The sequence below is a fragment of the Leptosomus discolor genome, chromosome 2 (assembly GCF_034619465.1).
Source record: "Leptosomus discolor isolate bLepDis1 chromosome 2, bLepDis1.hap2, whole genome shotgun sequence".
NCBI classification, from domain to species: Eukaryota; Metazoa; Chordata; class Aves; order Leptosomiformes; family Leptosomidae; genus Leptosomus; species Leptosomus discolor.
Genome location: NC_141392.1, coordinates 88,964,727 through 88,989,946, shown reverse-complemented (window position 1 = coordinate 88,989,946; position 25,220 = coordinate 88,964,727). Strand labels below are relative to the sequence as shown.

General features: G+C 39.8%; 1 protein-coding gene across 1 annotated transcript in view; it reads right to left on the bottom strand.

Moving 5' to 3' along the window:
- ME1 (malic enzyme 1) overlaps positions 1 to 25,220 on the bottom strand; it is a 184,229-nt gene that overhangs the window by 66,580 nt on the left and 92,429 nt on the right. Inside the window, exon 6 of the mRNA XM_086461433.1 lies at positions 11,389 to 11,492. Coding sequence (XP_086317559.1) covers positions 11,389 to 11,492 — 104 coding nt within the window. The remainder of the gene's footprint in view (positions 1 to 11,388; positions 11,493 to 25,220) is intronic.

Genomic DNA, 25,220 nt, shown 5'->3' with positions numbered 1-25,220 from the left:
ACCATTATCTGATTCTGGGGACTCCAGAAATCCAGTTATTCAAATAAACTCATTTATAAAATAGCAAAGAGTTTTTGAAACTAAACAAACACATTAGCTAAACAGATTACATAATTCATTCAGACATTAGCACTGGCACCACTGTGGGTGTCAGTGAAGTGAAACTTAACTGCACCTACACATGGCAGTGGGTCTGAAGTGTCATATTGCATTTTTCAGCCATTTCCAGGCTAATATTTTTTACAGTGATGTATAAACACTAGTGATTGCTAATGCAGAAATAAGATGTGTATCTGGAATTTCCAAAAAGTATCAAAAATTCTACAGATACCAAATACTGTCTCCTTACCTCTAGATGAAACAAAAAGACAATAAGTAAAATAAATCAATTGCACAATCTTGCAATTAAAAGCAGCATTCTGTAGCTCCTCAGTATGCCTTATGGGCATGAAATTCGTATAGAGACTGCAGGATTAGAAGGAGAGAGGCAATTCTAAGCATCCAAAACAAGTCAAGTGCAAAATCTGCACACAACCTCTAATTTTACCAAAACTATATCCATATGAGAAGTTGTCAGGGATATCTGTATAGGTGGAAGGCCACCCCCAAAAGATATTTAGGGTTCTCCTCTATTTGCTATGGTCTTCCTGTGCAACACTAGGAAGGTCACTCAGAGCCAGTGTTTGAAAATGTTCAGGCACCTAGAGATAGAGATAAACATTGGGGCTTGATGTTCAAACACAGGAACCTAGTGCCTTCCAAGACACTCACAGCACCCACAGAGACCTGGCAGAAATGACTGTGGACGTGTGGGACAACTAAGGCACCTGGAGGCCAGATAGGGTATGACACTGGACCCCTATATGTTTAGGCAATCTGATTGTGCCCAAGAGGACAACTAAATCCAATTTTCTCATATACTGCTCTAGTTCCCACGTATAAAAGGGGAAAAATTTTACTCTGCAACAGCTTTAAGGACTATAAAGAGGCCAGATTGATGGAGAATGCAATAATAGACACTGGATATGTTTATTGTACTGAAAAGACACAGAAAAAGTCCATAAGTAGGATGTTCTTGACATACAAGATACTTCTTCAAGGTATTTTATATTATTTTTAAATGGATCATACTTACTGATGATGTATACAACCCCAAAATTAAGTTCTGACACGCTTTCGGATCCTAGTCCCAAATCTCTGGCAGACAGTTCGTATCACCAGCTTTGCACAGCTGAAAGACTAAGATGGCCATAATCTCGGGATATGGTTAAATACTTGCATTTTACAAGTCAGCATTTAAATCCACAGTTAAACACCACAAAAGAAGTATCTTGATCTTCAGAAGCCCCATATGTCCACACTTCAGTAGGCTATATTGCTATGTAAGGACATGGATAACTACTGCAGATTCTAGGATGGACAGGGAAGCCACTGAAGTTTCCATCGCAACTTCCTGCAAAGACTTGCTAGAATCAAGGGTCCCATACAAGTTCTCTGTCTCACAACAATCTCAGGGAGCATGGATAATTAAATTCTCAGAATACTGTGGCTTGTCTAATCTGGGAGTACAGTTGTTTATCTAATGTCACTATCGATTTTCAATACAGTGATGAAAATGCTTACAAGAAAAAACTTTCAATACCCAGGTATGAAAAGGTCTAAAATAATTTACTTCAGTTCTAGGATATCCACTGAAGATCCATGGCCACATATCTATTCTCTCACGCTAGATTGTGTTTAAAAAGGATACAACTACAACTATAAAAATACAGTTATACAGTAATTTGCAAGTATGTGACATACTAAACCGTGAGCCATGATGGGCAAGGTAACAAATGCAACTTAGACCGAAACAAATATTTGTTATGAGCATATATGCACTATACATTATGATAGTCTTTAAAGCATTTAATCTGCCTGTGACCTCTAATAACTTCCTTCTACCACACTCATAGACTTGTTCCAAATTCTCTCAGGTGTATGAATTATTACGTTTTTAGCTTGGTCCAGTCAAATAATTTAACAGAGTGATGTGTTAATAACTGAAAATAAAAATTCTGGTTTATTGTTAAATCAGCCAGAGGCAAAACAATTAATAACATCCAAATGACTAATAGGTTTTATCAGTGATATTTATTAATGGCTTATTATTTGTAGGCAACCAGGCAACAACATTGTTTATAATCCATAGCAGACATAAAACAAGGTAATTACTCTTACGATACATGCCACAATTTCATTGCTCCAGACAATAACCAACACTTGGGTGATGGTGTCTTTTAGGTTCCACCAAACTTACAGGTAATCTTTTAAACATTCTGCATCTGGTCGTCATGAGACCTGAGCAGTGGATCAGTTGTGCTTAACTAAAATGCAGTGGCCCCACCAGTCTCTGGGTCTGCAGCAATGACTCTGCTATATCCCCTACATCCTCTTAAATATTTTGTGTTCTATGGTTTGCATTCAATCTGATAAATGCTGTTCCCTTTAAAAGGAGAACTGACCTAGACCCTGTGACATCAATGTTTTGCATTACAGAAACTGCACTGCCTGAAAATTTTTTTTATTGTGAAGTACAATGGAGAAAACTATCTGCAGTCTCAGGAGGCCGGGCAGGATTACAACACCCAAGTTTCCTTCTTACCCCTGCGACACTTATTCTGTGACAGTAACAAGCAGATTTAACTCTAAAAGTCATACTCATGCAGGAGATCAGGAAATTCAAACCACCACCTGTTTGATCTATGTCATCTACCCAGGGTGGTCAACAAGCAGTAAAATCCCTTGTAACTGGCACATATGCCTCAGAGGGTGCAGGGAAAGGAGAGATCTAAGTCTTTCCTAGGTGGGAGATGACCACGGCCTTTGGGTAGTCTGGGCCCTCTCATGCAGGGCAGGATTGGTTTGGGTAGGTGAGGACACCTAGGTCAGGCCTGGAGAAAGGATACCATTGCCCCTGGCCTCAGCAGTATCTGCTGCCTTCTGCCCTCCTGCAGTGGGGCTTTATTTTCCAGCAAATGTCAGGCTACCAAAGTCCTGCCACTCTTGGTGTCCTGCAGCCCCAGCCCAAGCTGCAGAGCAGAGGCACCCACAAGCACAGGCTGATCTGCTGCCACAGATCAGGAATCTCAGGTGGGAGCAGGTGCAGTTTGGGGTGGGATATGCTGAGTAAAGCACGGCAATGTCACTGTCTGGTAGGGGTAAAGTACCAGGGAGGGATGAAGCACTGAGGTACTCAATCCCATTAGCCAGACTGACAGTGAATGTAAGTTTTCCTTAGAGATTAAATCTAGGTAGAAATAATTTTTGACTTGTAATGGGAGAGAAACAGAGCTGGGATAGGAGGGACAGATATCTTATTACATTCTGATGTGAGCTGAAGCCAAAAATTTGATATTTTACTTCACTAGAGTTTCCAAAGGAAAAAATAAATTAAGAAACTGCTGCTTCCGATGGCCTGGAAAACTACTATGCTTCTGTAACAACAATATAAGCCTTGTTAAAATATTACACTAGCACAAATTATTCAAATAAATCAACATTCACTCCATTTACAATACAGTTGCACCAGCTAACTTCTGTTGAGAATCCTCCCCATCATTTGCTGGAGCTATAAAAGAGGAAGGGAAGTAACTGAGATTATCCAGGCCTTTTCCATTTGAAAAATCCCTTCTTAAAATAGTTCGGAGAAGAAAAGCCTGAGAACAGCATGTTCTTCACTTGTTGGGTTTTGAATGACTGCAGCAACTCTGGGACATAGCTGAGCATTATTAGAACACGGATACATCCAATTCTGAGCTCCAGAATCAGTTTTGGTACAAGAGGCATATTAAAAATACTAAAAAAATTCCCCCATTCTCTCTATCTTGTCCCACAAAATCAAAACAATAGCTTTCCCCCCCAGTACTGTGTTTGAGGATTTCATTACTCTGTTTTCTTTAAGAAATGAATGAAGCTTTATTTCTCCAAGGCTCCTCTGCTGATTTTTGCTAAGAATTTCTTTAAGGTTTCACTTTACAAACAATAATAGGACTCTTTCTACAAATAAACTTCATGTGGTCAGAGTCTGTCTATCTGGCTATGATTTTGCTTCACTGAGCAATTCGCTTTTCCTTATGCCACTTACTGCGTCTGAAAAGTTCATAAAGCATTTATTTGTAACATTTCCAGCAATCAGATTTAATACAGCCAGCAAATGAACCAACAGGAAAAGGAAGAAGAGGGGTACAAGGCACCAAATAACAAAAAGATTGCTTGCTTGCCTATGTTCTTTCTGTGATGTATTGTTTATAAGGATATACATACTGGGGGTAAATTAATTAATCTGTTCCCCCTTCCCTAATGGAACATGTGGAAGTAGGTACCTTCCAACCAGTCTTCTTTCTTCCACCTCAGAGTCCCCTGGATTTCACAACTGAAGGAGCAGCAAATGTGCACACAAGCATTCCATCTCAAACATACTACAGCCAAGTTACTTCTCCTTTTCCCCTAGAAATGTAGGTGAGAACAACTCCAAACAGAGTACCCCAACTAAACACCACAGCCTGAGGATGGGTGATGAGTTCCTTAACAAACTTCCTAGAAGTATCATCCATTGAGAATTTAAATGTTGCACATGATAATAGTTAAAAGGCATCATGGTTAGCCACAAAATTTGAAGATTTTCCTCAGGTGAACCATCACAGCTGCTTGAATCAGGACAAAAATAAACCCAGCTTATCAAACTGAGTTTTCCTCTTACACAACACTCTCCACTATCCAAAGCAATAGTCCCTGTTTCAAAAACACAATGTTTTTGAGTTTGAGGGCCTTTTTAATAGGCGAACAATCTAAGGATGCTCTTGAATGGTTTTACCCTATCAGTATAAAAGTAAAGTCCACCTGGGAGTCTAGATGGGCAAGGAAGCCTGAGCCCTGGGTCCAAGCAGTTGTAGGAAGAACACAAACCCATCAATGACTGGAAATGAACTTCAGACAACCACAGGAAGTAACTGAGGGTAGGTTCAAAGAGCAACTAACTGTAGTCAAGGCTGCGTATGGTCTTTTGTCTACGGATCCACCTTTCTCCCACCCTGCTGTCCACCGTGGTCTTCACTAGGAAGGTAATGTTCACTGAGCGGTGGAAGGAATAGGTTGTCAGAGACTTGCAAAATTGCCTCAAAGGGCCTAAGTCCCACTGAGGGAAAAAAATCTCTAAAGAGAAAGATCTTCACCATGTCTGCCATAGGAGGGAGTTGTTGCAGCAGTATTTCTTCCTGCACACTTTCTGACAGTCGCTTTAACTTAACAATACAGGAATACAGAGGCATGATATAAGTCTTGGCCTTCCACAAGTGCACAAGAGGACAGAGGCATGAATGTTCTTGTACTCACAATCTGTGCTTGAACATACTGTCAGAAACATTGTGTGGTGCAACCACTTCCTTAACGATGCACAACTATAAGCACCTTGTATGTTGACTTCTTGCCAGTACATTCTCTTGCCAAAAGTAAGGGCTGTTTGAACTAATTGTTATTTACAAAATTAATTACATCCCAATGTAATCTACTAAATGAAAACATCTATTAAAATATTTGTGTATTTTTGTTTTGTGGATGTATTACTTTTACAGTTGTTCTCCAAGTTAGATAAACCATACTTACTATAAAACACTGTTTTAAAGTAACACATGTCAAATGAAACCCTGCTACCATCTGTGTATAATGTAATCAGGCAAATGAGGAATAATGACTACATCATGGTAATTTAGGACAGAACATACTGAATTGCAATTGTCAGCAGCTTGGTTTATAGCTTACAAACTTGAGAAAAGCACAGCATATAAAGAGTGGAGAAGGGTTTAATTAAAATACGATTACAGAAGAGAACATAAATGACACATGACACTACTTTTCAAGGTCCACCACTATTTTTTTGCATCTTAAAGTGAAACTGAAAACTCACCATCATGTGCGCACAGAAAGACAATTTCAGTGATACAGGGTTGCTTTTACACATCACAAAACCATGGGGTTTAGCTTATAGCAGAATAATAATTTCGTCTAATTCCTTGGGGTTGTGGTAAGTGGGCAAGGAAATAACCTGTGGGAATTACACCAGATTCTTTCATTTTCCAAAAGTTCCCTATGTGTTCATAGATCAGAGGTGCAAGTCAGTATTGTCCCTACCCAGTATACAGTGCCTTCCATTGGCGATGATCTGCTGCAGAAAGCAGCAGGATGGTAGGATGCTGTGCTTCTCTCCTCTGGCATTTTTTGGAGGGGTTCAGGAAGGAGTTCACTTTACCACATTTGTGAAAATGAAATGTCCTCCAAAATAAGGGAAAAATTTCCAGACCCTTTAAATCTACTTTTTGCATTAGACAAGGAAACTCAAGCTCCTGTTATTTAAAAATGTGCTTTTTCCCTCTGCCTTCATTTCTTGTTCCATCTCCATTCCACATATTTTCCCCTCAAGTGTTTCCATAATACCTTCACCGTTGTACATGAATACCTCTTGGCCATTGATGTATTTCTCTTTGCAGGCAACTAGGGAAGAAATAGGATCTGGAATAAAAAGAGTTATTTCCTCTGGTTACACAGGAAGCCTTGGTGGATCGACCCAAGCTGCTCTCCAACATCTTTGAAAGGTCATGGAGGACAAGAGAGGTGCCTGAGGACTGGAAGAAAACAAAAGTCACTCCAGTCTTCAAAAAAGGGCAAGAAGGAGGACCCAGAAAACTACAGACCAATAAGCCTCACCTCCATCCCTGGAAAGATGATGGAACAGCTCATGCTGGGTATCACCTCTAAGCATGTGGAGGAAAAGATGATTATCGGGAGTAGTCAGCATAGATTCACCAAGCGGAAATCATGCTGACCAACCTGATAGCCTTCTATGATGACACGACTGGCTGGCTGGCTGAAGGGAGAGCAGTGGATGTTGTCCACCTTGACATCAGCAACATCAGCAGTCCTATTCAACATGTTCATCAACAACCTGGATGAAGGGACAGAGTGCACCCTCAGTAAGTTTGCTGATGATACAGAAATGGGAGGGGTGGCTGACACGTCAGAAGGCTGTGCTGCCATTCAGTGAGACCTGGACAGGCTGGAGAGTTCGGCAGAGGGGAACATGATGAGGTTCCATAAGGGCAAGTGTAGGGTCCTGCACCTAGGGAGGAACAACCCCACACACCAGTACAGGTTGGGGGTCAACCTGCTGGAGAGCAGCTCTGCTGAGAAGGATCTGGGAGGTCTGGTGGACAGCAAGTTGACCATGAGCCAGTAATGTGCCCTTGTGGCCAAGAAGGACAATGGTGTCCTGGGGTGCATTAAGAAGAGCGTGGCCAGCAGGTTGAGGGAGGTTCTCCTCCCCTGCAACTCTGCCCTGGTGAGGCCACACCTGAAGTACTGTGTCCAATTTTGTGCACCCCATAGTTCAAAAGGGACAGGGAACTACTGGAGAGAGTCCAGCGGAGGGCTACAAAGATGATGAGGGGACTGGAGCATCTCTGTTACGAGGAAAGGCTGAGAGACCTGGGGCTCTTTAGCCTTGAGAAGAAAAGACTGAGAGGGGACCTTATCGACACTTACAAATACCTAAAGGGCGGGTACGAAGAGGATGGGGCCAGGCTCTTTTCAGTGGTGCCCAGTGACAGGACAAGGGGCAACGGACACAAACTGGAGCACAGGAAGTTCCACCTCAACATGAGGAACAACTTCTTGACTTTGAGGGCTGCAGAGCACTGGAACAGGCTGCCCAGGGAGGCTGTGGAGTCTCCTTCTCTGGAGATACTCAGAATTCACTTGGACGCAAAGCTGTGCGACCTGCTCTAGGCAAACCTACTTTAGCAGGGGGGTTGGACTAGATGATCTTCAGAGGTCCCTTCCAACTCCTTCCATTCTGTCATTCTGCAATCCCACCTACCAAAGTCTTGCTTAGCAATCCCTCCCTCTAGGGTTTCCCCTGTAAACATAGATATTTACAAACAAATTGTCATTTGGAAAAGTTTACTTCTCTGTGTAAAATGTTTTACGACCCATTCCTCCATAGGGCAGAAACTTAACAAACATTTCTGAATTCCTGTTTGATTTATGCTCTTAATTGATGAAGATAACTGTCCATTATTTTCCCATGTTATAAAACATTCGTTCCAATTAGAATATTCCTGTTCCCCTAAATTACCGCACCAACACAAAAGCAAGAAACACCTGGTAATTTCCAGAGATATTATAGCACCTGTCCTCAGAGAGGGCAGCTGCTGGTACTGGTAATAAACAGATGAATGTATACACATGTAAATAAATAAAAGCTGTTCACTGGATTTATGTCAACAGAAATCCAGATACTTTCCATATGCTTCTGCCTTCCCACATCTGGTAAAAATCACATTGTACTAGTTCCATTCTGCCATGATAGCACACTGGATACTCTACCAAAATCTTTTAATAATGGTTGGTTTAAGTTCTGGTTGGTTTGTTTGCTTTTTAAAAAATCCTGGCTCTTTCATAAATGATTTTCTTTCATAAGAACTTTTTGGGGGTGAACAGAAGTGGAGGCTGAGCAAAGGAAAGTATTGCAGTTAATGAAAGTTCATATGACACAGGTTTTTATAAAGCATATTCTTTATTACGCATGGCAACACACTATAAATGTGACATTTCAACATGAAACACTATAAATGATGCTGCACCAGGTTATAAAAATCCCTAGTTTTTCAAAATTTATCAATCAAGGTGATGTGCACGCCTAGGAAGATACCCTGGAAGCCAATGAAGAGCCTGCACAAGTGCACTGCCTGTACAGCTTGTTCCCAGGCGGTGCTGCTAAAATGGGGCTCTCGCTTCTATTATCATTTGGCTTCTCTGGAGAATTACGAAGGTGAAAGAGATCTATAAATAGGTATTTAATGTGGTTTTCCAACTTGAAAATATTTGTCATCACATTAAAAGCCTGTTTTTAAATTTGCCTTACTATAAATACAGGACAGCCTCATGCTTTACAATGTTCATAGTTAGGTATGTCTTGGAAATGAATACTCCATGGTACCGAAATCACAACAGACTTCCCCAGAACTTCTCCCATTCTCAGAATTGATTAGGCAATACTAAATAAGAAAGCCTCTTCTGGATTACCATGGCAACAACTAACAATAAATATGACTAACCTAAAATGTAAGAGACCAAACATGCATCTAAGATTAGCAATGAAAATACTCTCTCTGAAACAGCCAGCAGCTAACAAAAGTGAAAAGATAAAAAACATAAGAGAAACTTTCACAAGGAAAAGATAACCAGCATTTAACCAAAGCATACAGCTACCCAGATCACCACAATGGCTGGAAAGGGAAAGTAATACACAATAAAGCAAATGATGACCTGCATCTTTAACAGTCAGACCCACCACACCAGTATCAGCTGCAAGTGCTGAATCTGCCAGCAGCATGCTAAACACAAATTTGAATTTAGGAACATACGAAATTGAGCAAATAGACTTGATTTCAACTTAATATCTACATTTAGCCTGTACCTAAGGCTAAATTGTAACAGCCGCTCTATCACCCTATGACTCCTCAGCAGCCAGGAAGGGGAATCAGGAAAAAGGAGAGCGTACCCGTGGGTAGAAGTGAAACAACATCAATACCAACAGAGATATACAGAGTTGTACTCAGCCAAATGAATATCCAGTCATCACAATTAACCAGAGAGCAGTCCTTGGGACAAGCCAAAGGAAGACCAGCAGGAACCCCACAGGTAGAATACCATCTTCCCCCTTTACAATGACCATGACATTATGGTGTGGGCTACCCCTGTAGCTCACTCAGGGCAGCTGCCCTGGCTGACTCAAAACTGCTAATAGCCTGCCTAGCATGGCTGGGCTGGGATTCTGTCCCAGCCAAACCAGGACACTTAACTACATCGCTTTTCCCTTCACCTTAGCAACTAAGTATCAATATAGATGTCACACTACAGCCAAAACAATTCACAAGTAAGCCACACAAAGTTTGAATTATAATTTGTAAGTGCTCCACTTTAAACATGGAATAAATTACACCATTGTAGACCACGACAGATTTAGCTGAGAACAAAGTGATCTTTCACAAGGTCAAGCAAACACAAATTGCTCAAAATTGCTCAAAATTACAGAGTTTTAAAGATGTTCAAGTAAAAAGAGCATGTCAACCAGACCTTCAAATATTATTAAGATAATCTCATTTGACTCTGATGATTTCCTTCAGTACGAACAACTGTGGTTCATTTTAATGAAAGGGTGAGTTAGGGAATGCATTAAGTTGGAGATTCTCAAAATGTGGTATACAGAGCAATTTCTAATGCTCTGAACTTTCTATTAGGAAATAATGATGTGAAAATACATCAATTTTATCTAAAAGGGAATAGTCAGAAGAGTACATTACACGGTAGAGACAAATCAGGAACTTCCATAGCAAGATTACAAACAAGGGAGTGTCAGTCAAGTGGGGGTAATGGGGAAGAGTATAGAAATATATGAAGAAACATGTGCTTCAGGCATGAAAATTAATACTACCTGCTTGTCCACGTTTCTTTTGCACAGGAACTAGGGCAGATAGAATAGAGGTTGTGCACATCCAGCTAAGGTCCCAGCATAGAGTCAAAATGCAGATGGGGTACAAGTCAAGACTGAGGAGCTGGAAACTATTTCCAGGTCCCCCAGCTCAGCCCCAGCTTTGAGATGCAGATGCAGAAAACACATTCTGCTAAGGATCCTGGCACTTAGGCTATTTTAGGTATACACACTGAATGTAAGGCTAGAACTCCAAATACTTTAACAAACAAGGAAAATATGAGCAAACGTGTTATTTGACATGTGAGAAGAACTATTTCATGCATCATGTTCTAATAATAAATTTAACTACTTTCCATATAGGAAAAAAAGAAGGAAGAGAAAGAGTTGACTTGGTATAGGTCCATACCATGACATTTAAAACCAAAACATTGAAAGCTTAGTCCTGTCGTGGTTTTGGTGGGGGCAGTGGTAGGCGTTGCCAAGTACCATAGTTTCTTTCAAGCCGCTGACATCTCACACATGAAATCACAGAGGCAGAGAAAATCACGTAGGCATAGCGCTAGGCATAGAAAATTATTAGGCAAATACTTAACAATCCAAATCTCAAAAAAAAAAAGGTTGAAAAACTAGTTCATTCATCTCAAGATGAGCTTTACCACTCATGCAGTGAATTCATAAAACTGCAATATTAAAGGCAAGTAGTTCAGGCAGTAATAAACTTACACAATACTATGATCAAAATAAAAATGATCAGGAACATAACAACTCTGTCTTCCTTTCATAAGCTACTGACCTTTACTTCTCCAAAGATGAAGTTCACAGTGGAATTCACCAATGAATAGCACAGATATATCACATACCTTGAGGTCACAGCTTCCATGAATTCATCAAGAAGATCATCGTACGCTTGACCTCTGATTCTCTTGTGCCTCAGCCCAATATACAAAGGATCTTTCAGCAGCGCCTGTTAAAAAAAAAAAAGTTTGAACTATTACATGAGCAAGTTACACTAGTACACTCTAAGTTAATAAGAAGGGGACAACAATACAGTGTTTGAGGATTAACCCAAGCATATGAAGTACATATCCATTTATCCACCTCTGTATAAAGACTGAAGAAACGCAACAAAGAGATTAAAGAAACACCCTTTTGTATCAAGGAAAAGGGATACTCTCGTCTCAAAGGAAGCTTATTGTTTCTAAGTGAAAAACTAAAAGTTTATTCTGGGAAGTCAGGTTTCAAAAGTATCTTTTAAAGCTTTAGTCAGTACTTTTCTCTCTTTCCTTGACATCCTGACAGTGCTCTGCCATTTTAAAAAAGCCATTTTCTTTGCTTTTATCATCATGTTTCACAAATCTCTCCCAGCGTCCATCATTTCAACTGTGTGATGAGCTGATATTCAGAAAATGTGCTGCTTTCTAAAATTCAATATGCCAAAACATAAACAAGCCTTTGACCTTTTCCTTCCAAGCTACTAGAAGGTCTTGTTTTGGTCTGATGTATTACCAAATTATAACTTAGAAAATACTAAATGTGTTCAAAGTGTTTTGCAATCACTTTTGATAATTCACTTCAGCTACAGCAATTCCCTAGTCTCAACACTCACTAGCTCTCCCACGAACTCTCATATAAAGACACTCTTTGCTGTTATTTCTCACAGACCTCTGAAAATGAGTAAGTTTGTTTCTCCTTTGTATCTAGTGTGCAATCCTCCCACACATGCCCAAACAGCTTGCAGAATTCGTCAGGAGCTTGACTAAACATTTTTCATCCAAAACCAATTTGCAAAACCAACATGGCTACAGAAAGTTGTACAACAGCTTCAATTAGGAAAATATCCTGAAGAAAAATACAGACCAATGCCTCTCCTTCCAGGAGAGAGCCTTCAATGTACAACACAAAGTAAGAAAGCTGGACAGCTTGCTAAGCCTGCTTCACGTTGGGAATCAGAAATCTGATTCCTGTATTTTAGAAAAATGCCTAAATTCCCCTCACAGCTTTTCTGTGTTGTAGAACTGAAAAATCCTTTGGGTCACAAGCCCCAGCTGGAGACTGATTTGAATCATTAAGAAACTTAAAACCTTTAGTGGTATTCTGCATCCTCTGGGAGCATTCTGACACAGACCTACAGATAGAGATGTTTGTCTCTTCCTCACTTTTCTCTCCACTTCCACAAAATATTAAAGATATCAGATTAGAATGTTTTAAAAAAATCAGTGTAAAAATTCAGCAGGATTAAAAGCTGATTTTTCTAAAATTGTTGTTAAATTGACCACCACTTCAAAACAAACTATTTCTAAAATATTACTCACAGAATTTCAGGAGCTGTTAGTTCACATGTTTGTACTGGAGAACAAATAAAGCTCAAAGTTAAAAATTACTTTGTAAATGAAAGTGAAGTCATTACATTGTAAGCATTCTATTTCTACCCTTCACCAATTCTATGTAGCACTCATGTTTAAGTAGCACATTCTTTGGCTGAAGTAATTTTACCTGTGTATTTACATTATTCTAGGTATTCTAGCAGCAAAATAAAAATCTTAATTCTGTACCTATTCCAAATACCGCAGGAAAAACTGGCAAGAGCTTGATGACAGGTACTTTCCAAAGCAATTTTCTCTTTTGTATGCTCTTCTTTAATTTTTATACAACCATTTTCAATTTTGTAGTCAAGAACTATTTCTGGAATTATTTTTTCATTTCCAGTTTGAGTTTGCCTAGTTATTTAAAAAGACGTCAGGAAAATATGACAAATCAAGGATAATTTTATTTGTCTGGGACATAAATTTTGATGAACTGTTTAGCAATGTGAAATCTTAAGACAAGTTTGGAAACCTCGTGGGAGTTGCCTCGAGCTTCCCACCAAACTGAGCACGCAAGGTTGGAAAGCAGAGCTGCCGAGCAGCAGGAGCCTCTGTCAGGAACATCGTGGTAGGATTCAGAAACAGCAATCCCATTTCTAAAATCCCATGGCTGCAGCTTTCCATGCCAGTAGGCTTCTGCTACTCTGTGTTCTGTGCAAGCATATCGCATGCTCCATGGTCCAACTCAGCTTTACTTCCACAAGCTTTTTATTAAACAATGTCTCTTTTTTCATTTTGTAAAACAATGCTCAAAATGAAAAAAAAAAATAAAAATCTTTGGTCCCTTTATTTTTTTAATTCTGAAGACACGTTTCCAAAAAACTTTGTGGCCAGACTGAGTCATGCTGATTCCTTCAAGAAGCCAGCTTAAGTTGGGCAGTGATTCTGTGAAAGTTCAAGAGAAACAGGCATTTGCAGTTATGCTGCTTAAAAAGTGCTAAACAAGCCATGGGTCTGCCTTGAAACATAGGCTCTTTTTGCCACTTTTCCTTCTTCTGTGTTTGCGAGCATTTAAATCTATAGGCAATGGTAAAACTCAGAACTCTGAAACAGCTCCGCTACATGAATTTATTCACATATCTCTGACACTGAAATTTAACGTGTAATATTTAAACAATTAATACAATGTTTCTGGGGTATGTTTAAACTTCCAGCCTGGGAAGTCTTGAAAGCAGAGACAATTAATTCAGTGACACATCTCTGATGAAAAGCTTGACCAGCTATATATCCAGAGTTCAAAATTCCTTTACAGCTCAATGCATTCTGCTTCACAAACGTTACAGTTCGACAAGAAATAGCCCCAAAAAGTTCCTTTATATTCCTGTTTGGAACAACCTATGAAGAAACCCAGGGCGGAGACAAAAGAATGAAACATTCAGCAAGTGAAAAGAACAGTGGTCACGTCTGAGCCCTGAGTGGCAAACCATTGTGGAGCCGCTCCCTTTCCAAAGGGCACTGAAGAATGAATAAGCTGCTTAAGCACATTATCCCCTTATTCAGGTCAACACCATGCAAACCGGGTCTGTGGTGCTTGTTTTTTTTAGAGGGTTCACACATCTTGAGAGATTAACATTTGCTATCAACTATTTCATGGCTTTCAAAACAGATTACAGAAAAGAAAGTTCCATCCTACAATCGAGTACGTCAAGCTGACATGATGATTAGGTACTTTTCCTCAATGACTTGGGTTTCTTTTGTTTCCCAGCTTGTTGTCAAAGCTTAAACTTTGCTTTGTTTTTTTGGAAGTCAAATCTCCTTCAAAACATAACTCTGCTTTTTTCAGGTTAGTGGGTTTGTTGTGCATATTAAATGATACCAAAAAAGTTGATGCCAGTTTATTTTTAGACACACTTACTCTAAGGCTAAAAAAAAAAGTTCCAAAACATTCAGGTTTAGCAATGTGGGACTGTCAAGCTTTAACAGAAATAAGGTTTTACAAGAATAAAGGGCTTAATTGAGGTTCTAGTACTGGAAATATCATGTCGATCTACTTAGAATTAGCTGTGTAAAATAACAAAGAGTTCTTTGAAGCACCACCTGAGCATATTAAAACTGTAATGACCTTCAGGGTTTTGAGAAAAAGGCAAGCCGTTTATACCATCTTACTTACGCACACTTATAGTAAAGAGATCAGCAAACCATCAAAGGTCAAGCAAGGCCTGAGCTGTGCACCTGGCTCTAATTTAGCTACGAAATCCAAACCAGCGCGAAACAGAAAATTGCACACTTATGTATTTCATCAGTTGAGAACAAACATGCTGAAATGTCATCTATTCTCAAACCTGGCACTGATACATTTCTTTGGAACAGATACATATCTTAGTGAACAGATTCATGGAAAATTGGAGGTGAAGAACTGCAAGACACTGAGCCTTTCCACTCACAAAGATGGCAGCAGAGAGCATCCAGAACCTCTCAGTGCCACCTAGAAAGTGTTTGGTGTGTGGTAACGCTTCAGACCAGCAACCTTCCCCGTGCCCTTAAAATGTCAAAACCCTTCAGCAGTTCTACATTGGGAGATGATTTGCATTAAAGCCACAGTTATAAAATTAAAGGAGAACTTCATTTGCATGGGACATCAGAAGCTTTGGGACAAAGACATGCCACATGCCAGAAATTAACCACATTTCAGAGTATGATTGGTCTAACAGGGCACACAGTTACCAAGAAAACTGGAGAAACGCTGCTGCTTTTTCAAGTGTTAATATTTTTTACATTAATACACTGTAAATTCTTTCTGTAAACTCCTTCTTGTCTCAGTTTTCACAGGTTGGGGAAAGGCTGGTGAGCACAGGGGAATTTCTGTTCTCCAGGAAAGTTGGACATTTCAAACTTTTTTTGGTTCCGTAAGATTGAAATTTCACTCGATGTGAAACTTTTTCCAATAAGAGTTAGCCAGTCAGAAACAATGTCAACGTCAACATTTTGGACTTAACTTCAGCTTCTATCAATACTAATTACCCAGGAATCAATCTGCGTTCATTTAACTTTTTGGTTTGTAAGCACTAACATGCTGAATCACAATTTTCTGTCCAGCAAGAACTACTTACAGCTGCAAAGTGTTTTTTATGGCATTAGGAAGAATGTATAAGATTTCAATTTATATTAGAGTAGGAAGCCTTTTTTTCTTTGAGTAAGCTTATTTTGAAGTCTGAAATACAGGATGATGCCCTTAAAACGTTTTACAGATTCTGTGTTTCCAAATGCTAACTAAAATTCAGATGTGCTGAACGCTGCAAGTAACATTGACACTAATTGGGTTTGAGGGTGTAGAATACTTTGCAAAAAGAAGTTTCATTATCAGACAGCTAAAGATTTTTTTAAAAAAAATTGTTTTCTTTGAACTACACTGGCCCCATTACTAAGAAGAGCTCATGGCCCCTCCTATCTAAAGACTAGACCTTTGTCAACTCATTTGCAAACTGCAAGGGGCGTCTTGCACAAGAAAAAAGGGGCCTTATCCTCTGTTTCTCTCCAAAAGAACAAAGGCTCATCTTTGGGAGTCTCAGCTAACACTTTATCTGGACATCCCCAACAGACAGGTACTGGCACACCTCAGTTTCCTCCAGGGGATCCCCTGTAGGACAGGATGTCACAAAAGATCCCAAAACAGGAGGTCAAAAAATGGGTAACACGACAGATCATTCTAGGTATAAATTGGACATGAGTTTAAAAAGTTGAGCCAAACTGTGCTAGACCCGCCAAACCCAAGTGGCTGCCAGTATTTGAGAGACAAAGATATTGTGTATGCAGACATTTTTACTATAATTAACATCTTCCCATCTGTAATCCCAAAGACATCACTGAAAACTGTCCCTTGTCTACAAAACTGTAGACATGCGATAGTCAAGAATTTAAAAGACAATACATTCATAATGTTCCTTTGACATCAATCTTAAATACCATGCTTGAAGGGAACAATTTCTGTGGAAAAAAATAATAGCAAAGAATATTAAACATTTTTGAGGTAGTTCAAAATATAAATATCTATTAATACTCTGATGAAGCAATATCCTAATGTAAGAGAAAATAAGTATTTCAAATTCTGTTTAAAATAATTTAAGATTGTGCTAAAAATTATAGAGAATATGTTGTCTTCCACGCATGTGTACTGAACCTGTAGTTTTGCACAGCTATACTAAATATTTTCAGTTATTTCTCCTTAAAGATGGGCTTGATTTATCCAGTTCAACTTGTTCTTTCCTTTCATAAGGTTGTTTACCTGTCAATCTGACCTTTACACCCTTTGCTTGCCTTCTGGTCAGGAAGCTTACTCATTTCTTAACCTGAAGAGGAATTACCAGTTGCAGCTTTGAGTGCACACTTAACCCCATTGCTTATATTCTAGTTACTTCCCATGCATGCAGAGACAGTTTTACCCAGCTGAAGAACTGTCAGCTCCAGCAAACTTTAATTTAACAACAAAATAAATTAAAAAATCACTCTAATGGCTGGAAAGAATGCTTCATGCAGGAATCTTGTAACACACTAGGAAATTCCCACAGCCTGTCCCCAAGCAAGGGACTGCACAAAGCCAGGCTGTGCCAAGGACATTCTGTGGGCTGCTTCCGGCACGTGTACATGGCACCAAATAAAGGCCCCAGTGTGCGGGGGCTGTGGGCAGACGGTGGGCTGTGTGCCGAGCGGGCGCCATCCCTCCAGCCCTCTCGTATGGCACGCTCCATCTGCATCCCTCCTTCCCTTGGCATGGGTACCAGAAGGGCTCTCCCAGGAAGTCAAATGCATTCCCTTGCAGGAGCATGCAAAGCTAAAGACCATTTATCCCCCGAAGGGTAACATTTACAAGCATACATAAAATAGACAAAATAGCACAAGCTATGTGAGCCATTGTTAGCAAGGGAGCACCAAGTGCAAAATCCAAAGAGATAAAGTTGCTGCAGCAAGAGGTGAGATGTATTTGATTTTTCAAGAGACTGTTGTGCTGTCTGCTCTTCAAGACAGGCAATGCATTGGTGTTTCTGTCCACGAGCCACTTTGTGGAATCAGCTGATGGGCGAAAATCTCAAGGGCTGTTGGCACAGGGGCAAGTACTAGTGTTGCCTTCTCATTTGAGTCCATTAGGTACATCTGAGTGACTCTCTTAGCTTACCTCCAAATTAGTGGAAATTATAAAATACTTTTTAGAAATCAAAAGTTTATCTCAGGATTTTTAAGATTCCCAAGCACTAGAAACTCACAATACTAGTTACAGCCAGGTGCCTAAGGAAGTTCCTTTCTAGACTGGCTTTTCTATTCCCAACAACCAGGACACCTGAACTCCTCTTCTGGATTGGCTGTGAAAATTACAAGTAATACACAGTATAGCTAACTGTATATTTTGCTATACTTTATATTGAATATGAAAAAATATTTTTAAAGGCAATAATACATCAGACATCAGATTAATTATATCTTTTTCAGAGCAATTAGGCTTTTGTTCCACCTGCTCACCTTTCCAGTACAGAGTATAAGAGATTCACGCAAAACTAATAAAGCTTTTCCAGCAAGTTTCCATTGCTATTAAAAACTTCTTGCAGTAAAATTATTTGGAGAATCTAGCAAAAACTGCTCTGCACACCCTGTTCTTTATGGCAGTTTCCAATTAGGAAAGACCTGGGAATACAGCTGAGCTGTGAAGCATACCCCAGACTGCATCTTTGCTAGCCAACAGATAAAGCAAAAAATAATGGTCTTTCCCTGAAATTTAAATGGCATTGGAACTTTTTTCAGGTAAAACAGCTTATGTTGACGCTTTCAACCAGCTTAACTTCTGAAGTAAGAGCAAAAACGCAAAAAACTTTCATCTCTCATGTAACAGGATAAAGTCCAGACTGTCTGAAGGATTCCCTGGGCAGAGGAAGCCCTTAGAAGGAGTCACTAGTCCCAACCAGCCCTGAGAAAACTCCATTTGGGGCAACTCTGACAAGCCCTGAAAAATGCAGATTCCCACTGATAGAGCTCAGAAAACAGCCTGCTCCTCTCCATATAAATTTTTCTCCCTTCCTTAGACATAACACATTAGTCCTATTGAATACTGCTTTCTGCCTCTTCCTCAGGAGGCTACAAATGATTTTGCAACAAAAAAAGCATCACGACAATGTCTAAGGTGGTACTGTTGCACTAATTCAGGCTAGCATGCATCGTATGATCTGCTGACAGAACCATATCTAGCAGAGTTAGTAAGGAAATCAGAGAGGCCTAATTCATTGTGTATTTTAAGAAAAATAAACAGCAACAGTCAGTTTAACAGTCTCAGAGAACTCTCATGATGTTACCATCTGTCTGCAAGGATAGGGACGATGCCAATTGCACAAATGCCTGTAATTAGAGTTGGAACTTGGAAGACGCTCAGAACCATGGTCTCAGAGCAACATTTCATCAGACACAATTTTAGGATGCATAACTCTTTTATACTGAAACTCTTTTAAACTGAAAACAAATGGTTGTCTGCATGCCAATGGCATTTCTTGAAAAACTTAAATCATTTGCTTATTGAGAAAACAATAGTCCTGAAGAATCTGACATCATGTACAACTTCAGCAGATTATGCTGCATATAATCCTTAATATTTTACCATAGAAATAATAATCAGAAAGCAAAGAAATATAAGTCTCTTGTATCTTATTCATTTTTTTATTCATCTTTCTTAATCATAATTTTCAGACCACCTAAAAAAAAAAATCTCTTACACCTCCTGACATCTCCTCTCCTCGCCACTTGGGAAGAATGTAGGAATATTGTCAGAGTATGCAGGGATGCAATGAGGAAGGCTAAGGCCCACTTGGAATTAAGTCTGGCTAGGGATGTCACAGACAATAAGAAGGGCTTCTTCAAATACATTGATAAAAAAGGAAGACCAAGGAAAATGTGGGCCCCCTGCTGAACAAGGCAGGTGCGCTGGTGGCTGAGAATATGGAGAAGGCAGAGTTACTGAGTGCCTTCTTTGCCTCAGTCTTTGCTGCTAAGGCTGGTCCTCAGGAATCCCAGACCTTGGAAGTAGGCTAGGAAGTCTGGAGGAAGGAAGAGTGCCCCTTAGTCGAGGATTGGGTTAGGAATCTTTTAGCTGGACTGGACACTCAAAAATCCATGGGCCCCAATGGGATGCAGTAATGAGTGCTGAGGGAGCTGGCAGATGTTATTGCTAAGCCACCCTCCATCATCTTTAACAGGTCAAGGCAAACGGGAGAGATGACTGAGGACTGGAGGAAAACAAATGTCACTCCAGTCTTCAAAAAAAGGCAAGAAGGAGGACCCAGGAAACTACAGACCAATAAGCCTCACCTCCATCCCTGGAAAGATGATGGAACAGCTCATGCTGGGTATCACCTCTAAGCATGCGGAGGAAAAGATGATTATCAGGAGTAGTCAGCATAGATTCACCAAGCGGAAATCATGCTGACCAACCTGATAGCCTTCTATGATGACATGACTGGCTGGCTGGCTGAAGGGAGAGCAGTGGATGTTGTCCACCTTGACATCAGCAACGCTGTTGACAGTCTCCCATCACATCCTCATAGGTAAGCTTAGGAAGTGTGGCATAGACAAGTGGACAGTGAGGTGGATCGACAACTGGCTGAAGGGCAGAGCTCAGAGAGTTGTGATCAGTGGTGCTGAGTCCAGCTGCAGGCCTGTAACTAGCGGTGTTCCCCAGGGGTCAGTACTGGCTCCAGTCCTATTCAGCATATTCATCAACGACCTGGATGAAGGGACAGAGTGCACCCTCAGCAAGTTTGCTGATGATACAGAAATGGGAGGGGTGGCTGACACGTCAGAAGGCTGTGCTGCCATTCAGTGAGACCTGGACAGGCTGGAGAGTTCGGCAGAGGGGAACATGATGAGGTTCCATAAGGGCAAGTGTAGGGTCCTGCACCTAGGGAGGAACAACCCCACACACCAGTACAGGTTGGGGGTCAACCTGCTGGAGAGCAGCTCTGCTGAGAAGGATCTGGGAGGTCTGGTGGACAGCAAGTTGACCATGAGCCAGCAATGTGCCCTTGTGGCCAAGAAGGCCAATGGTGTCCTGGGGTGCATTAAGAAGAGCATGGCCAGCAGGTTGAGGGAGGTTCTCCTCCCCTGCAACTCTGCCCTGGTGAGGCCACACCTGAAGTACTGTGTCCAGTTTTGTGCACCCCATAGTTCAAGAGGGACAGGGAACTACTGGAGAGAGCCCAGCAGAGGGCTACAAAGATGATGAGGCGACCGGAGCATCTCTCCTACAAGGAAATGCTGACAGACCTGGGGCTCTTTAGCCTCGAGAAGAGAAGACTGAGAGGGGATTTTATCAACACTTATAAATATCTAAAGGGTGGGTGCCAAGAGGATGGGGCCAGGCTCTTTTCAGTGGTGCCCAGTGACACGACAAGGGGCAACGGACACAAACTGGAGCACAGGAAGTTCCATCCCAACATGAGGAAAAACTTCTTGACTTGAGGGTGCCAGAGCACTGAAACAGGCTGCCCAGGGAGGCTGTGGAGTCTCCTTCCCTAAAGATATTAAATATCTGCCTGGATGCAGTCTTGTGTAACCTGCTGTAGGTGAACCTGCTTTAGCAGGGAGGTTGGAGTAGATGATCTCCAGAGGTCCCTTCCAACCCCTACCATTTTGTCATTCTGTGATCTACTTTCTATAGAAGCTTTTACTGAATCCCAGAAAAGGCTCAGACCAACCATTAAGGCCTCTACACAACTGACCTTCAACAGCCCCCAAACAATTATCCACTATCATTTCTTCTTCATGAACCCCAGCAGCTACATGGCTAGAATCTCAATCTGCATGACCTGTCACACATCAAGAAACATTTAACAGTACCTTCGATGTTACATTTTGAAATACAGCTGATGGGTAACAGGAACTGGAAGCTATAGAAATAGATTACCACAAACAAACTTTTGAAGTTTATTGCTCTCAAAAAACATGAGGGAGGAAGTGCTAGACCCTACTTGATACTTAATAATAAGTCACTGAAGGTGGCCAAACAATAATATTTAAGAAGGACCAAAATAGTACCCACAGTGGCCTACATAGTACCCTAAAAACATGTCTTGTCTCAGTGAAGCTTCTTATAGTAGTTGGAGATATTTTTCTTTTCTTTTTTCCTGCAAAGTTACTAGTAGTGTAGCTATCTTAATAAATTGTCTTCAGCTTAAGGGAGTATGACAATCTATAGCTTCTTGAGGTGGCTCAAACACTTTGAATACATCAAACTTTCCTACACCATTTTTGCAAAGTAACAAACCCATATCACTCCCTTTATTTTCATCCACTTACACTTCCAAATTTTGTTTGGGACCGGCAGCTGGAATGTCTGAATGCAAGGAGTCATCCAGCTTTTGAAAGCAGACAAAAAAATGAGAAAAATAAAAAATTAAATGAGAAATCACCACTTATTCTTTTTAAGATGACATCAGTAAAGTTTTGCTATTAGTATTTTGAGTATTACTAATATTGCTATTAGTAATATTCAAAAGTCTAAAAATCTCATTTTCACTCCTCTTTAATATTCTATTAATAAAAAGGATTTTGCTAATATTGTATGAGCTTACGCAGTTCGACAGCACACAAAGTGTATCTTGAGTCCATCACAGTTAACTGAACAGAATTTTAACATATCAACAGATACACCATTTACAAAACTGATAATCTTGTTCTATGTTATCAGTACATCTCATTTCTATATCAACAGTTCTGATATTTTGTTTTGATTTCTTTTTTCATTCATATGTCACTATAAATCTCCACCACTTGTTGCAGCCTCTTCTCAGTTCTATTAAATTATGTCTATTTATTTCATTCAAGCTACTCCCACATGGTTCTTCAAAATGTCTTTGACACAGACATCTGTGTCTCCTGTGCTGACACTCAGCCATTTACTTTACCAGAGCCAAATGGGTTGAGCCTCTTCCTACATAAACAAGTCACATCAACAATGTTCCTTTGACTGACTGGCAATTATTAAACAAGTCCGGTGATATTATTTTGGCGCTGGCATCTCAGCTGTTGACAATATATCTGTCCTAGCACCAGAAGAAAAAAAGGGAAAAGTAGTTCTGTGCACAAAGCAGACCTGCTAGTGCAAGGTCAACATCTGTAAGAGCATCTTTACAGTCAACAGGTAATACGTTTTGTTCCAGACACTAGGCCGACTTCCGTGGATGCATCTTACTCTACCTTTTGTGATAATAGCTGTATTTATGGCTCATTCCCTCTCTTGTCTTCTCTATTGCTTGCTGAGGAGGGAGATAGCTAGCAGTTACTATTTCAGTGAGAATGGAATCCAACCAAAATAAACACTATCTGTTGCTGTCTTCTGAGTATGAAGAGTTGGAAATGTCTAATGTATCTTGAAATAAAGTCTGCCATCAGTTTGGTCTATGCATATTCATGCATGCTATCCAAAATAAGCATTTCCAGATATTCATTTCTGCCCTCTTTTATAGATTCCCTTGTGCTGTAAAGTGAAGTAAGATGAAATTAAATGGACTGACAGAACTGCCAGTAACATTGGTACACAGCTCATTCTTTGTAATGTCAGCTGAAACTGAGACTTAAATACCATGTCACCATTTATGTTCTTTCTGCTACAGACCTCCCTTCTTCAACTTCTCGGGTCTTAAAAATCATTGCCTATATGCTGTTCAGTAAATGTGAAAATCTGAAGCACAACCTGGCTTTGTCACATTTTCCATGGTCTAATGAAACAGAATATTTCACAAAGAAATTTCATAAACAGAGTATTTCAGTAAAATAAAGGAACAGTATCAGAAAAAGAATAGCCAAAGTGGCAAAGTTTAAAGGATGACAATGGATCAAAAGTATCAGACAATCGCTGAGATCTTCTCATGCACTAAGTATTAGAATGGCCTTTCTCAAAGATACAAAGAGTTTGTTTAATAAGACTTTGACACAAGTTCAAAAACTTTTAGTCTCTGTAGAAGCCTCCTGAGTTACAAAGCAACAACATGTCAGATGCAGAGCAAGGCAAGTGAAATGCAAACTGGGTATAATATCATGTTATCTAAAATAAGAACCTATACTGGATATTTCAATAACTCAGCTAGTCTAAGCTCTTTTTATAGTCAACAGACAAAAAAAGATAGCTTTAAAATACAATTCATCTGATCAATTTGAGACAGCTACTCTACAAGAAGCATCTGCTTCTTTTCATAGAATTAGCCTAGGATGATTAGCTCAGGTTCAGAGGACTCTCAAGCCCTGCATCTCTTTCTCAGTCATTCTGAGCTTACCTAGTTTGATGATGGGGCCCCATATTCTCAATACTAATAATCCAAACACAAGATTATAAATGTCCATTCTATTGAATCTGAAGTATGGGAAGGATAAAAGAGGACATGCAAAAATATTGCTGCCTATGTGGGTACACTAGAAAAGTCTAGATTTGGGTTTAGTACACAGACAACATAGAAAGGCTAGATGGTTACAGCCATTCTATATTGCCTGTGTACTAAGCCCAAATCTAGACTTTTCTAGTATATATTTGCAAATAAGTCAAAACAGTTAACAGCTCTAAATATGGTGGGAAACTCTTTTCCCATTTCTACACATTATTTCATAAATTGTACACAATTATTTCATAAAACGGGTAGGCAATGTTTTGTATTCCAGCTCTCTTAATAAATTATTAATAGAATGCATTCCTTAGTAAGCCCAAGATGTTCATACAGTTTTCTACTGAAAGTTTAATACAACCAAGGAAATATATATTAAGGTAGAAGATACAGAAGAAATAGCAACTAAAAAAAATAAATTTTATTTCTAAATGCAGAAGACTATCAACAAAATAGAACACAAACACAAAAATTCTTCAAAAGGCAGTCTTCAAAAGACTGAAACCCATTGGAAACCTCAGTATCTTGGGTAAATTTAGACTCTCAGAATTGCCTCCCTGGAACCCCAACTCAACAACAGGCTGCAGTCACTTCAGGCAAGGGTTTTAGGCCATGGAGGGCAAAAAACCTTCCTGACTAAAGCCATATGAAGTTTTGAGGATATACTTGAAAGTTTAAATTAGGAAATTTATTATTTGAGTATTCAGTAAAAAATTATCATTTGATTCTTAGATTTTTAATTGCAGAATTGAATCCTGAAATATAGCAACACCCACTATTAAAATGAATGAAAATAACTGTGTAAAACACAGCATCAGCAATTTACTTTCTGATTTCTTGCAAGAAAATCATAATGCAAGAGGTCTCTTTGAATGTTACTGAACTGTATTTTTAAGGCTACCTAACAGATAACGTTAACTGCTAACATAGGTTTTCTTGGCAATTACTCAAAGCTGAGGTCCACCTCAGCAGGGCTTTGAGCTC